Here is a 16,044-nt window from a genome sequence, read left to right on the forward strand (position 1 = left end):
ACCTCTAGTAAATCATCAAATCTGAAGATCTAGGTTTATCAGTAAAACTCAGTTGCCTGCCTTCACGATCTAAATCAAACACACTATTTCTTCTAATAACAGGTTTTTTCACCCAAGAATTTACAAGATACATAACAGCATGAACAGTTTCCAATGCACATTGAAAGCAAATAAAAAAGCCAAACATTTTTTAAAACAGCACTGTAATGCAGAGAAAAGTTTGGGGTATTTTTGTGATTACAGATAATTTGTATAATTCAGTATCACAGAAATGCACTCTCTGATTTTCTAATACTTTTAAAATACTATAGAATTAATATCTCTCATATATATATGCATATATACAAAGGTTAATAGTGATCAGTTGGTCCCAGTGTTTACAGTGCCACTGTGCTAGGCATTACATTAACGCATAACTCATTCCCACACAAAAACATGTAAAACAAATAAACTTTAGAAAGTGGATAAATAAAAATATGTAACTGGATATAATTGAACAGCAAAACCAGCAGATATATATTCTCCTCTCTACTACTGAATGTAGATCATACTGTTTTCAGGCATTGTCATATAAAGCTGTGAGCTCATTCTAGTTCAAACCACGTATTCACCAGGTATGGAAAAGGCCTGTGGACTGGCAATGACTGCGGCAAATGAAGAAATGAAAGCAGCACTGGCTTCAATGGCCAGCCTGGGAAAAGGCTGAAATTTGTATCTAGTGCCTCCGAATAGAAATGACACTCTTTCTCTTTCAGGGAAAGAGCTGTGATTCATCTCAGCGTTTTAAAAAAAAACAACCCAGCAAATGGCTCACTGACAAGCAAATAGAGGTTTGAACAGCTGCAGGTCAGGAATGGGTAGTTGCACCATATGAGACCTACTGCTATTCCAATGACTGTCAGTTGCTTGAATTACAGGCAATTGAGGGAGGCGATAGCAAGACAGTATACTGCAGTAAGAAAAGTATGCTGTTTTAAGCGTGTTCCTTGATGATCACTTTTTCCTTCTCCCAATCCTTCAGTTTATTGTCTCTTTTACTGTTTAGAGCCCTGCTATGAAAGATGAGACATGTCTAGTACACAACACTCTCCTTATTGCTTATTACAACCAAGTCCCTAATGGCCACGTTGCTACACTCTGATTACCAAGTTCTCCCAATGTGACACAACTACCACACAGTAGATCTATGACACCTACTCTCTCTGGCACAGGTAGCTTTTCATAATAATAAACAGCTAACATATAAACATAGTATCGTATTTCCCAGCCTAATAAATATCAAATCATGACAAAGGACTATCACAATCACAGCAATCATGACAGGCTATTTTTCATTGCACCAATTGTGCAGTCGTTAAAATCCAACTTTCTAGTTGAGTTTTTACACAATAAACAAAAAAAAAAAATCACAATTCTTCAAGTAGCACAGCACTGAAAGGACTGGTTTTTTCTTCCATTTTTCATCATCTCCATTTGTCTTCCTTACTCTCCTTGATGCTTTTGGGACAAACTAGACCTACCTCAAGTGAATACATATGGAGTTAGAAAGATGACTATTACCTACCCTTTTCAAGCGGATGCTTTCTCTGCATGTGACTAGCTAAAGCTAGTTTGTTTGTTTGGGGTTTATTTTTCCTTATCTAGAATATATATTTAAAAGCTTCCTTTACAACAATTTTGATTCAAAAGCCCTCAGTTTATATTACCAGAAAGCCTTCAATACAGTAAAATCCCCAAAATAGCTTCCTGCCACCCCATCCAGAGGGTTTCTATTTATTATTAGATCTGGAATGCAGCTACACATGAGACTTTATGGCTGGGGGAAGCTGCAATAGATTTTCCAAGAAAAGCCAGGGAAACATGATACTGCCTGCCACAGTGGTCAGTAAGTCGATGATGTGCTTCATACACTGCCTAGCAAGGAAGCTTCTTCCGGTCCTTCAGTTCAACTGAAGAATTATTCTCCCCTCAGTTCTGTTCCAGCTGTGAGAACTGCAATTCTCTGTAACCTCAACCACCATCGAATTATGCTTGATTGTTTCTGCCTCCAGTTACATCAGCAGTGCACTCATACAACTTCACTGACCTCATCAGAATTACTCCTGAGTTTCACTGATATAAGCATAAAAAGATAAGCACTTAGGGGAGAAAGGGCAGATAGGGAAAATAAATCTTAACTTTCTCATTTTACGTATTTGCTTTGCTACATGATACAATGGCTCCAATCTCTTCGCTTTTAACAAAAGCTTAGCCAAGGGAATAATGGCCTCAAGGCCTTATCAATGTATAGACTGCAGAAGGGTACTGTTTCATCTTTACAATGCCCAAAGGTGAAAGGTGACTGCTGCATTGTCACAGTGAGCTGAGAACTGAAAACACAGAAAAATACATTGCTACAGCCTTAAAGTACACAATAAAGCACTGTTCTTCCTGATAATTGCAATAACTCTATAAATTCAGATGTGTCCTTATAAATTCTAAACTTCCAATAGGGAGCAGATATGTACACAAATTAAGAACAAAGGACACATTAGCTCAGAGTATCAAATTTAACTGCACAGCCTCCAAAACTACAAAACTTTGGCATGCCTCCTACAACCAATAGCAAAAAAAAAATATATCCCTTGACAATAAGATTACCTTGGCTTACAAGATGTTCAAGCCACTGCTCCAGAACACAGATCAGTTTACAGGTCAGTTTAGCATTCATATACCCATATTAAATACGCATATCTGTTAACACCTACTTTTGCTTAAACAGTTAAGAGAACTTGATACACGCTAAGGAAGTTAGAGTCTCCTTTGCATATCCTAGAAAGGTTTTAATATTACTTCATTATGCTGCAATCAGATCATATTTTAGATGTCAGGCACTGTCCCATTCCCTATTAGAAATGACATGGGGATGGCATAGTGGAATATAAGGGAACACGCCAAGATGATTAGCAAGTGATGGTGAAGCGCACAGAAGGTGGCTCTCTTCCCTCTCCTTCAGAACTGTTTTAGCAATCCAAAATCATGGTGGCTCACTAGATTACAGGAGGTGGTGCAAGAAGGAAAAAGAAGCATCATCTTAGCAAAAAAAAAAATAGGTCCAGAGGGACCTGTACGAGCTAGAGAGGTGAGCCTGTGCAAACCTCATGAAGTTCAACAAGGCCAAGTGCAAGGTCCGGCACTTGCATCACAACAATCCTCATTATCAATACAGGCTGGGGGATGATGTGATAGAGAGCAGCCCTGCGTAAACGGACTTGGGGGTACTGGTGGATGAAAAGCTGGACATGAGCCAACAATGTGTGCTTGCAGCCCAGAAGGCAAATCACATCCTGGGCTGCATCAAAAGTACCATGGCCAGCAGATCGAGAGAGGTGATTCTCCCCCTCTACTCTGCCCTCGTGAGACCCCACCTGGAGTACTGTGTCCAGCTCTGGAGCCCTCAGCACAAGAAGGACATGGACCTGTTCAAGACGGTCCAGAGGAGGGCCACAAAGATGATCAGAGGGCTGGAGCACCTCTCCTACGAAGACAGGCTGAGAGAGTTGGGGTTGTTCAGCCTGGAGAAGAGAAGGCTCCGGGGAGACCTTGTAGCGGCCTTCCAGTACCTGAAGGGGGCCTACAAGAAAGCTGGGGAGGGGCTGTTTGCAAGGGCATGTAGCAATAGGACGAGGGGCAATGGTTTTAAGCTAGAGCAGGGCAGGTTTAGATTAGACATTAGGAAGAAGTTCTTTACAATGAGGGTGGTGAGACACCGGAACAGGTTGCCCAGAGAGGTGGTGGAGGGCCCACCCCTGGAGACATTCAAGGCCAGGCTGGATGAGGCTCTGAGCAACCTAATCTAGTTGAAGATGTCCCTGCTTACTGCAGAGGGGTTGGACTAGATGACTTTTAAAGGTCCCTTCCAACCCAACACATTCCATGATCCTATGAAATTAATTAATAAGCTTTTGAGAGTACTTAAGAGTACTTAATACAAACACTCTCTAACTGTGTATGTAAACAGTGAATTGTATAGGTAGGACTCAATTCCAATTCAATTACAATTGAATGCTACTGAACACTTCTTTTTTTATCAGAAGTTATTTCCTTTTCCTCTTTAAATGAAATTCCTCCCTGTCTGTTGCCTACACACGAAACCAAACCAGAAGATGAATTCTGGGAGTGCACCTAATGGGACTTTGGTCTACAGGGCAGAACAAGATCTAGTCTGCATAAAACTTCTGAGATGCATATTCTACATATTTTAATGTTTGATATTTTTACATATGGAAATATGCATATTTATGCAGGTTTAAACTATGCTAAAAATAAGGTCACATGACAGCTTCATAAAGGAAAAAGCTGCACAGCAGCCATGGGGAATGTGAAAAGTGCAATAAATTGGCCTCTTGCTTTGCAACATCCCTAGCCAGCTCATCTGCTAGATGATCAGAATCTCAGTGTTAGAACAATGAGAAAAATAATAGCAATCCCATTAAATCAGTAACATCTTCCAAACACCTTAGCACTGTTAAAACTGCAGCGGTAACACTTAACAGCTCAGCAATTGCAGTCATTTTATACAGATAATACCACGTCAGAAGTAACACGATATATATAGTTAGTACATGCTCTCTGACAAAGCACCAGCAAATATAATCAGCCACAGTCAGACATCCAGCTTCATTTACTCTCTCTGCTCCCACTCTTACAAAGAATTGGCTTCATACAAACAGTCTTGTTGAAATCAGTGGATACTCCTAACAGATAAAATTAAGCAGTTAAACAACTCTCTGCAACCCTAAACTTCTACCAGCTTTTTGTATTTCTACCGTATGCTAAATGATTGCCAAATAAGGCAGCTTTACTATGTGATCAACTCTTATTTCTGCCATAGCTATACAGCTTCTCAACAATATATGGAAATAATTTTACAGATCTGGTGCTGAAATTGTTACATTTGGTATTATTTTGTCCCTCCACTGACATCAACGGAAACCAGTTTTATTTCTGCTTTTTCTTTTTTCAACCTTCTCCTGGTTTGTCACAAGCCATGTTCCCTTTCTGGCTTTGTGCCCTGACTTCCAGGTGCAGAACCCTGCAGCCTTAAATGCAAAGTGGCGGGAGACATCATGGTTTTTAATATTAGGAATTTCTTTTTAATCTGAGGGTAATCAAACCTTGGATGAGAAGTGTCTCAGTGAAGCTGTGGAATTTCCATCCTTACAGACAGTCCAAATGCAACTGGACAAAACTCTGAGCAACTTTCTCTAAGCTGGCCCTGCTCTGGGGCTAAATAAGGCGACTTTTATAGGACTCTTCCAACCTACGTAGTTCTGCGGTTCTGCAATTGGGGTCTAGCCCATACTCACTATAGTAGCTTTCAAGACCTTTTGCTCATGGGAGTCCTGCACTTCTCCTAGCATCACTCATCCCAGATGTGGAAAAATCCTGAGGTGGAACAAGTCCAGTTCTACTAAGACAGGTTGACCCCCTTTAGCCGATCCCCATGGACAGGCCGGGCTGTTGCCTTGCTGCACTCAGCACAAAGCCAGCAGCACAGCGTGTCCCTCACGGACACCTCACTGACCCTTCTCCATGCATCCGCCGGCACCGCGGGCCTTCGCGCCTCGACTGTCCGCCCGGACCGGCTGCTTCGGCCGGCCGGCCCCCGCCCCACACCGGCAGGAAGCGTCCACAGGGCCGCTGAGTTCCGAGGCACCCACCCGGGTGCGGGAAACCGCCCACAACAGCCACAACGGCCTCAACGGCCGCCTGCCCTCGCGGAGACCCGCCACGCGCCAGCACCGCCGCGCCCGCAGGTGGCGCGTGCTCAGTGGAGCTCCCGCCCTCCGCCGCTCTCGGGTCAGGGGGAGGAGGAGGCGGTAGCTTCTTTCCCCTTCCGCCGGAGCCGCCGCTTCCGGGTTAGCGGCGCGCGCAGCCCACGTGGGGCCCGGCGGGGAGCGGCGGGGAGCGGAGCCAGGTCGGTGTCGGGGACCGGCACCGGGAGGTGTCGCCGTGGGAGGTGTCGCCGCCTGCCGCTGTCGCCGCCTGCCGCTGTCCGCCTTTTCGCGCGGCGTGGCTGGGCCCGGCCCATCCCCACGTGTGCGCGCAGCCCTGAGGCGGGGGTTGGCAGCGGGGCCTGCGCCGGGGACGGCAACCGCTTCACGCGCGGCCCTGCTTTGGTTTTCTTTCCGTCAGGTTTCTCTCTGGGGGCTCCTGTCCTGGAAAGGCGGCGCGATGACGTCCCTGGCGGAGCAGCTGAAGCGGCTGGCGCTTCCCCAGAACGATCCCAGCCTCCTGAACCGCAGCGAAGTGGCATCGCTGCTCTTCAGCAGCAAGGAAGCGGCTGGCATTGACAGGGACACGTTTTTTGCCATCGGTGAGTTTGGCTCCTTTAGGTGCCAGTGATTTTAAAAGTCATCTAGCCAAAAAACTGCTGTAGAAATAAAGGGAAATCATAGAATCATAGAATGGGTTGGGTTGGAAGGGACCTTAAAGATCATCTAGTCCCAACCCCTGCCCTGGGCAGGGACACCTCCCACTAGACCAGGCTGCTCAAAGCCCCATCCAGCCTGGCCTTGAACACTTCCAGGGACGGGGCATCCACAGCTTCTCTGGGCAACCTGTTCCAGTGCCTCACCACCCTCAGAGTGAAAAATTTATTCCTAATTTCTAATCTAAATGGGAAAGGCAAACCTATGTTCAAATAATTCAAGAAGCTACAAGCTAGTCAGCATCACTCCAGTCCATTGGAAAATCACGAAGCAGGCCCTCTTGGAGCACGTGTCTGGGCACATGAAAGGTAAGGTGATTGGGAAGAGTCAGGTGCCCCAAGGTGGTCAAGGGCTGAAGAATTTGCCCTGTAAGGGGAGGCTGGTGGGAGGAACGTTTCTGGTGTCATTCAGTCTGGAGAAGAGAAGGCTTTGAGGGGTCTAATAGCAGCCTGTCAGTACCTGTGAGGAGGTTTCAAGATGGGTCAGGCTTTCCAGAGGAATGCATGGCTGGAGGACAGGAGGCTATGGGCATAAGTTGAAATAGTAGAGGTTGAGACTGGATATAAGGAAAAGCTTTTTCACTGTGAGGACAGTCAAAGCAGTTGAACAGGTTGTCCGGGGAGGTTATGCTCCCCATCCTTTTGAAAACCCCAACTGGATAATGCCCTGAGCAGCCTGGTTTTATTTCAAGGCTAACCTTGCTTTGGTCAGGGCCTTGGACTAGAGAATCTCCCAAGTTTCCTTCCAGCGTGAATTCTGTGATTTCATGAAAACATGCTGATGCCCTGGTTTTTGGTAACATTATGGCCACAAATAATATAAAGTGACAGAAGTCATTGCTGTGTTTGCACACTTCAGACCCTTTGTGCATATCTCTTAACATTTTGTATAGAACTTTACTCAGGAACGTGATACTTTTTGAATAAGAAAGCTGTTTTCTAAAAGCAGAAAGATTGATATAATATATCTGTTTTAAGTAACAGGATTGTAGATATATGTTTTTGATGCAACACAGTATTTTTTAGTTTCTTTAAAAGTTACTATAGAACTGCTGCATAGAATCATTTATTTCTTCCATATTTCAGCCAGCTGCCTGGTTTCTTTATTGCAGCTGAAGTTGTCTGCTTTGTGCTTAGCCATTAATATTTACAAGCTTATGTAAAATAAAGAAATAATTCCAATGGTTCTCCAGTGGTGTACATGGAACATTGTATTTTAATTTATTCAAAGAGGTACCTTTGCTTGCTTCATCCGTATAAAATCATAGAATAATTATAGCTGGAAGGGACCTCTGAAGGTCCTTTGGTACTAGCATAACTGAGGACAGGGCTATTTACCGCAGGTTGCTCAGGCCTGTATTCTGCTGAATTTGAGGATGGAGGTTTTATAGTCTCTGGTCCAGTACTGGGCCACTGATCCAGTGTTTGACCACCCCAGTGTTAAAAAAAAAAAACAACAAAACAATCCGTACACAGACTGGGAATTTCCTGTGTTACATCTTGCATCTGTTGCCTTCCATCCTTCCATCGTGTATCTCCGAGAAGAGCCTGGCTCCATCTTTTCGGTAACCTACATACACTATATCCCATTAAGTAGGAAGACTTCCTTTTGTCTTTCTATCCTCCAGGCTGGACAAACCCAGTTTGTCCTTTTCCTTGTATGTTATATTCCAGTCCCCTGACCATCTTGGCGTTCCTCTGCTGGACTCAATGCCCGTACAGCGATGTTTTTCTTCTACTGATGAGCTCAAAATTGTACGCAGTACTCCAGATGCAGTCTCACAAATAGAGGGGACAGTTCACCTCCCTCAGCCTGCTGGCTACGCGCTCGCTAATACAGCCCAGGATGCTGCTGGCCTTCGTTGCTGCAAGAGCCCATACTTGTTAATGTTCTTTTTCTTCGTCAGTTAAGAAGTACTTGAAGTATAGCAAAAGTTTTTGGTCTTAGGCCTGTTTACTGTTTGGTTTGCTTAGTGAGGATGATATATACCAGTATAGCAAAGAAGCTGCATATGCCAGTGAGGAGGTAGGTGGGTAGGACTGGTGGATAAAGCTGTTGCATTTAAAGCATTCTTCCATTTATTTTTCCACAGGATGCACTGGCTTAGAAGAGCTGATGGGGATTGATCCTTCATTTGAAGTGTTCCAGTCCAGTTTGTTTAGTTCCATGTCCAAAGGCCTGGAACGCAGTGTTCAGTCTAAAGCGGTAAATCAGGAGCTGAATAAGAATATTTCATTGTTCCTGATTCACCTGTCCCCTTACTTTATGCTCAAGCCAGCCCAGAAGTGCCTTGAATGGCTGATTCACAGGTAATCCATTGAATATCCTACATGTCAATAGATACTAGAAATGCCAGATTTTTTTCCCCAATGAGAACAATTTTGAATACTTCAGTTGTCTGTAAATACAGGTTAAAATGTTAAAAATATCCATTTGGGCTTAGTCTTTATGAGGCCAGGTGTTCTTCTTTGCCAATTAGATTTTTGTCTTTTGATAAATTTCTGTGAAAATTTTGATCTGTCATGATATTCTATACAAAAGCAGTTATTTCCTTGCCTGGCTTTCACCAAATTTGCCCAGCTGTAGCCATCTTACAGAGAGTCTAGAGAGGCATTTATGTAATATACTTTTAGAAACGGGCTGTGTAAAATAGCTAATTTTCAATATTAACTGTCAACTGCGAATAGCATGCCGTTGTATTATAACATAAGTGTTCTTATTTCAAGGTTATGTAGGAAGGTGTGAAGAAAAAACAAACCAAGTGTTTTGTGAAATGATGATGTATTTATTTATATAAATTAACCCACCCAGATGCACAAAGTATAATACTTCAGGTCATGAAAGAGTGGGTGATTTTGTTGATACATCCTTTGAATCACAAATTTTTTTTATGTATATATTATATTGAAATTCATACTAGATTATTGTAATGTCTAGTTTAATATTGAAATCTATGCAGAAGAAACTAAGGTAATCTTAATTTCTATAGGGACCTGAAATTATTGAGAGTGAGGAAAAAAATTTCTAGGACTGTTTCTTCCCTCTAACACATGCAGGGTAGTGGCCACATTGGGATTCTGGACTGTAGATGGGCCGTGTGTCTGAGTCAGTATGACAATCATCTCTTGTCTTGCTTAAAAGCGTGTTAACCAAGTGTTCTGAGCAGAACGTGGCTGGCTCTTTTTTTTGGAATTCCAGCTAATTTTTAACTGTTTTTTCCTTAGATTTCACATCCATCTCTACAATCAAGATAGTTTGATTGGTTGTGTTCTGCCATATCATGAGACTAATCTGTTTGTGAGAGTTATTCAGCTTTTGGATATAAAAAGCCCAACTCATAAATGGCATTGGATGGATCCAATAAGGGTAAGGTATTTAACAGATGCAAGTTGGGAGAAACGTGAGGGATTTCATTAATAATGTCTTGACTCTGTTACTAGGTTTATGAATATGGTCCACCTGTTCATGTGGTTAGTTGTAGAACCGTACTGAAAGATTTAATTGCAGGGATAGAGCCTGGATGCCCACCGGTTGTTTCTGCTATTTTTCTTTAAATGTGCAGTTAATTATAAGAAGCTTTGATTGTAATTACTCTTTGTTTTGTCAAAGTGAAAGTATGCTTTTAAGGTGCAAGTATTTGCTACTGCTAAGAAGATATGTCAATTACTAAAATATATGCTTATTTGAATATAGTTTACATGCAATGCTCTTCGTCATCTGTCTTAATGTGGACACAAAAAATTCCAGAGCGGTGTGTGGGTTTCCATTACTTGTTGCAATTTAAATGGTGTTAACTGATTGGTAGGATTAATTTAGAGATTATATTAATTTTTACTTTACCTTTGAGTGTTCTAATTTTACTTTTTTCACCATGTAAAGAAACCCGGAGTCCCGCTTGCAAGGGGTACAGTCATTACACACTGCTACAAAGACCTGGATTTCATGGATTTCATCTGCAGGCTGGTGGCAAAATCTGTGAAGGTTGGTCATTTATTCTAGAACATGATTTGTTTGTTGTCACTTGGTTTTACCCATCTTTGTATTTGTATAGCATTATGCTATTTACTCATATTTTGAATTACATATCAAATAGGAAAAGGAGTCATTTGTTAGTAAACAAGATGAAAATCATTTTCTTAGTATAGATGACAGTCTATCAGAAATTCTTGTAAGGAAGTGGCTGAGAACCAATGAACCATGACAAAACAGTTTGGCAATACTGTATTACTTAAAGATACTGTATTGCTTTAAAGTGCTTTATTGTCGTAAATTCTTTTATAAAGTCATTCCTGCTATTAGTTTGTAACTGTGCTTTGAATTTGGGTATCTCTTTTGGAGGATGTCACAGATATTTTAAATGTACATCCTCAAATATTAATGAGAACTTAAAATTGAGAACGTTAGAAGGTGAGTGGATTTATTTGTTTTTTCAGTTAATGTCAAATAGAGAAATAGTTTTATAGTCTCAGAAGGGCAAGATGTACTACAGTTCCAGTTGTTTAGAGAACTAGAATGCATGTACTGTCAAAGTAAGTAAAGCACACGCAATAACAGGGTTTGTTCACAGATATAGTAGGGGGTGTTAAAGATATACCGGTCAGCTTCTTGGCTGTCCAGTCCTCAGTCTTGAGCGATACACCAAAATCACTACTGATTTAGGTTACCTTACTACGATTAACTACAGTAGCTGAGCAATAGCACCCTTGTCCTTCTACTTTGTGTGCAAGGGGGAGCAGTAACCTCTGTCGAGGGTTACTGCTAGGAGGAGGTGATGACTTAAGTTGTGCCAGCAGGAGCTAGTAGAACTTACATGCTGGAGTTCTGAGATTTTGCTGGTTTGGGGGTAAGCCGTATGTGCATTTCCACTTTTCCTGTCTGAACAAATGATTTTTCTGTGGTGTAGGTCTTTTCAGAGTGTTCTGGCAACTCCGCTCAATTGAGAGTTCTTCTTGTGTTTTATGCCTCCACCATTGTATCAGCTCTTGGAGCCGCAGAGAAGATAACAGACACTATAGTCTCTATGCTGCTCCCTTACATCCAAAAGGTACGCAAAACTTTGTTTTCCTTCCAGTGTGATGAAGTGTACTGTGTTCTGCAGACACGTGACTGCAGATAACATTTAAGAGGGACGTTCTGTGTGAAATGTATCATGCCACTCTTAGCCTGCTTTGAAACATCAGGCAGGTGAAGGTCCATGAATAATAATGTTTTTTCTTGCCTCAGGTGAGCACTTTAAGAACTTTATTTCCTACTCTGCATGAGGAGTGGAGCTGTGAGAAATGGATACACAGTTTGAATGAACATCTTTGCCTTACAGACTTATCGTGCTAAACAATGAGGAAATAGAGTCAGGGTGGACAGCCTGCTTTAATATCCTCTTGACCCTCCAGGATTGGCTCTCTGTTAATGAACAGAGCAGCAGTTAATGGATGGGTCTTCTGTATGTGTGCATCCTGTGTGACAGCTTTTCCTTCTTGATGCCTTAGAAGTTAACACTTCTAAGGAGTGTCCTTCTTCTCTTAGTGGAGAAGAAGGTGATGTGATTCCATGGATGTCAGAATGAAAATTATTTTTATATTAATATACTCTCTTTTTTTAGTTTGTGTGTGTTAAAAATCCACCTTTATCTCTTTTTCTAGGGATTGAAATCCTCTGTCCAGGATTACAGGGCTGCAACGTACATGATAATCTGCCAGATGACAGTAAAAGTGACAGTGGAGACTTCCTTGGTGCATTCCTTGATGTTACAGATAAGCAAGACATTATCTAAAGTGCCCTCATTAGCCAGGGATGGGATGGCGTGCTTGAACCTACTTCTACAAACTCAGAAAGGAGACAAACTTGGGAAAAAGTAAGTCTACGTGAATTCAGTTTTCCACTTTGAAAAAGTTTAGACTGCACCTTGCTAACGTGATATTTTTTTTTATCCTCCTCATTAAAGGGATACTTTAATATCAGAAATTTTGGTAGTTGACATTTCAAAGGGCTCAGAATTTTCTTTGCCTTACTTTGAAAATTTGTATGCTCACTACAGCTAAGGAGTCTGTTAACCTTTTGGTCCCTCTCCTGCCACTTCCCTCAGTAAAGGATTGCTGTAAATGTGCAAAACTGAATTCGGCCAGTAAGAGGTTTTCTTGAAAGTGGGAATCCTGGAAGAGAAGCCAGCGTAATAACAGTAGTTCAAATTTGAGGTTATTTGAATAGCTTGGAAAAAAAGAAGTTCTGTCCCTTCAATAGAAGGGCTTTGAGTTCATATAGTTTAACACCTGAAGTGTAAGTGCTGCTATACAACCAATTCTTTGGTCCCACAAGTCGTTCTGGAAGTACATGTAGTCTTTCATTCCCATTGGTTTGTCTGCCCTGATACAGTTAGTTTGTGCTGTTAATGTGCGGTTAAACACGGTGATGGAAATCCCGCATGCTACAGGGAGTTTGCTTGCTGGCAGAGAGGTTAGTGTGGGTATTCCAACAGAATACATCTTTGCTGGGACAAGTACAGTGATTACCTTCCACATACTTGAACACAGTCGTAGAAGAGGAAAGTGGGTTAAAAGATAAGGTGTGAGGAACTAAGGAGAGGCGTGCTTGATGCATTATGCAGCATCCAGCCAGGTGGGTATAAAAGGAGACAAGATGAGAGAAACTTTTTATTAGCAGGAAGGGAAATTGCTTCTACTCTCTTTGAGGATCTCCTGTCATTGAGGTATTATTTCTCCTCCCTTCCTTTTACTGCCTTTGAGTAACAGATACGCTCCTTGCAATGTGAGGAAATCTCTTCATGCAATCCATAAAACTATTTTTTTCTTGTACTACTTCACTGTGCCATTGTAGCAGCTGTGCTCAACATGACTGGCAGTACCTTGCTTTCTTGTTGGATATTAAATGCGCCAGCAAACCTCTGGCAATAAGTGGAACCCTTTGAATCTTTTCAGAATTTGTTTATAATGAGGCTGTTACCTGATGCTGAAAATTGAATCCTAGGAAGTCTGCATGGTTTGAAAGTGTTGGTAACCCAGACATGCATACATACTTTTTTTATTTTTTTATTTCCCTGTTCCATTGTGCAGGCCATTTAATTACCTGTGCAAAACCCCAGAACTGGTAATGCTTCTGCAGGGCCTTTCAGCAGGCTATGATATCTCTCCTCTTCTGCGTTACCTGTTGCCTCACCTTGTTTGCACTGTCATGAAAAGTGATACAGGTAAGTTAGCATACATTTTTACAATTTTGTTGAGTGTTAAGGACAGATGGCTGCGGTCAGTGACGTAGCTGTGTAATTTTAGTTGCTTCTGCCATTAAAACTGTGCCAGTCTATGTGAAGACCTGATTGAGCTTGTGTGTGTGTGTGTGTTACTTTTTGTTTTTTCCTACAGAGGCCCTACAGAGGAGGCTGGTTTATGCATTGTTATATCTATATTGCTTTGATTTAGATGTTGGTTTGCAGTATTTTAGCAGTAACTTAATTTTGATGTATGAAATTTCTGACTCTTAGAGATGTATTACGGTACTGCAAAATCATTTTTAGGTAGATTACATGTATTTCATATGCAGTTTAAGTAGTGGAGATCTATGTTTACCTCATGAATTTAATGTGCCTGGGAACAGTCTAGGACAGCAAGGCTGACTGCTGTGTAGCAGTGGCAGTGCACTAGTAAAACTGCACTGTGGACTTGTAACTGCTGAATCGTGTTTGGGAAAGCTCTTTTGTTGCAAAGGTCCGGATTCACGCCAGGAAGTGCTTTAGGGAGTTGCACAGGTTGTAGTAGCAGATCTGGAACGTTCCAAAGCTTACTTGAATTTATTGGTAGTAATACAGCCTTTGGCATTTTAATGACATTCATATAAAGCACTGCTAGCATTTCATGGAGAGTTACGGCTGATAATCAACTAACATAGTGGTCTTTAAGTTGTGTGTTTGGTTCACCAGATGATGATGCCTATATAAGCTCTTAGCTTTAATCAGTATGAGGGGGTTATTCTCAAACTATTGTTTATCTTTTATGATTACACGTTGTCCTTAGAGGAACAAGAAGAATCTGAGGAGACAGAGAATCAGATTTACATCAGACATCTTGAAGCTATTATTCAGAGTATACCACTGGAAAAGGATTTAGATCACCTGTTGGCTTCGTGAGTTAACTTTGATTATTTTTCTTCTGCAGTACTGTAGTAATTTCTGGTTTAATAATAACTAATTCCTGACAATGGCATTAGCATCATATGAGGATGTTTTTCTGAGTTCATAAGTTAACTCGAAACCTGGGTTTTGAAGGTGAAACATTCAGTAATCCAGAAGAGCCATGCTTTTAGCACTCAGGGAGGGTACTTGTAGGACAGAGTGAAACTCCAGGCCAGGAGCAAATGTGTGCTTTATAATGTTGATGAAAACTGTACTATCCAAAAAATGGTGGCTTTTTCTTTTGTTTGTAATTTTAGCAAGTTTCTTGAAGAGTTTATCTCCCGTGGTACAGAGATTGAATCTGATCCCGCCAAAATGGCTGCACTCAATCAAAAGATGCTTCCTCTTATCAGACTTCTTGAGACAAAGTAAGTTCCATTTTCCTATGACAGACCCACAGTCTGTAGAGGGGTGATGTCATCTATGCTCTTGGCTTGTTGGGTGTAGTAAGCGCTATATTCTTGCCCAATTAAATACAGTAAAAATAACTGACTCCTAATCTTTGTTCAAATTTTATTTTACTGATCTGTCCTTTTGTTATAACTGTAATACGTGAATGCAGACCTACTGGCTTTGTGAAATTGTTTGTTGTGTAGCATGACCTTTTCTACTCATTATTTATTTACCCTGGTCGTCTGCATATCGTTCATCTGTGTTAAGACTTAATGGTTGATTGCCTTTGCAAAGCTACTTAAAATAGCTGGTTCAGATGAGTGCGTGTGCATTCAGCTTCCTCTGTTTCCCTAGTAAATATGTGTTCTTCTGTACTGCTCTGTGGAAAACTTTGGGGGTTTTGTCTGTTGGCAGGTATCCTAAAGCCTTAGACTCTGTGTTGGAGAAGCATCTGGAAGATTGCACAGATGAGGCTGAGCAAAATCTTTTTCACCAATTTATTTCTCTTTCATTAAGCTGTGGCAAATACAAGGTAGGTAGAAGCTCAGTTCATGGTCCTAGCCTTTACCTGCTTGTACTGTCAAAATGCTGATATTTTGGCAAAGTTCTGCTCTCTCTTCCTCTTTCTAAACAAAATCTCTACCATTCTTACCGAAACAAAAAACCCCAACTTATTTAAATGTGATCTGGGGGTGAGCCTTGATCAAAACTATGGGGAAATCAAAAGCTATCAGATCCTTTAAGTTCGTGTTTACCATGAACAGTGTGAGCTTTTTTTTCACGGTTAAAATTTATACATTTCCACCTGCCTCGATTGCTGTCAGTGTTTTTTTCCCTTAGGAACATGTCCACTACATATACTGTAGTGGTCGATAGTGACGACATGGTGGTGCCCAGCAAGACCTCATCTTACAGATTTTGTCAGTGTCAGAGTTGTCTGTTTTGGCAAAGTTGACAAACCACTTTATTGCTGTTGAGAGAAGGTGGCTCCGTCCTTTT

General features: G+C 41.6%; 1 protein-coding gene across 4 annotated transcripts in view; it reads left to right on the forward strand.

The window, feature by feature from the left end:
• Nucleotides 1-16,044, forward strand: part of HEATR1 (HEAT repeat containing 1) — a 55,486-nt gene that overhangs the window by 9,813 nt on the left and 29,629 nt on the right. For 3 of the 4 annotated variants that reach the window (XM_054193829.1, XM_054193826.1, XM_054193828.1), the window contains 10 exons: nucleotides 6,178-6,358; nucleotides 8,566-8,782; nucleotides 9,698-9,839; nucleotides 10,353-10,454; nucleotides 11,377-11,517; nucleotides 12,113-12,324; nucleotides 13,541-13,674; nucleotides 14,495-14,603; nucleotides 14,910-15,020; nucleotides 15,460-15,577. In XM_054193829.1, coding sequence (XP_054049804.1) covers nucleotides 6,217-6,358; nucleotides 8,566-8,782; nucleotides 9,698-9,839; nucleotides 10,353-10,454; nucleotides 11,377-11,517; nucleotides 12,113-12,324; nucleotides 13,541-13,674; nucleotides 14,495-14,603; nucleotides 14,910-15,020; nucleotides 15,460-15,577 — 1,428 coding nt within the window. In that variant the 5' untranslated portion in view covers nucleotides 6,178-6,216. Of the gene's footprint in view, nucleotides 1-5,888; nucleotides 5,960-6,177; nucleotides 6,359-8,565; nucleotides 8,783-9,697; nucleotides 9,840-10,352; nucleotides 10,455-11,376; nucleotides 11,518-12,112; nucleotides 12,325-13,540; nucleotides 13,675-14,494; nucleotides 14,604-14,909; nucleotides 15,021-15,459; nucleotides 15,578-16,044 lie in introns of those variants that run through there. The other variant, XM_054193827.1, reaches the window with a different exon arrangement.

The sequence above is a fragment of the Rissa tridactyla genome, chromosome 3 (genome assembly GCF_028500815.1).
Source record: "Rissa tridactyla isolate bRisTri1 chromosome 3, bRisTri1.patW.cur.20221130, whole genome shotgun sequence".
Taxonomy (NCBI): domain Eukaryota; kingdom Metazoa; phylum Chordata; class Aves; order Charadriiformes; family Laridae; genus Rissa; species Rissa tridactyla.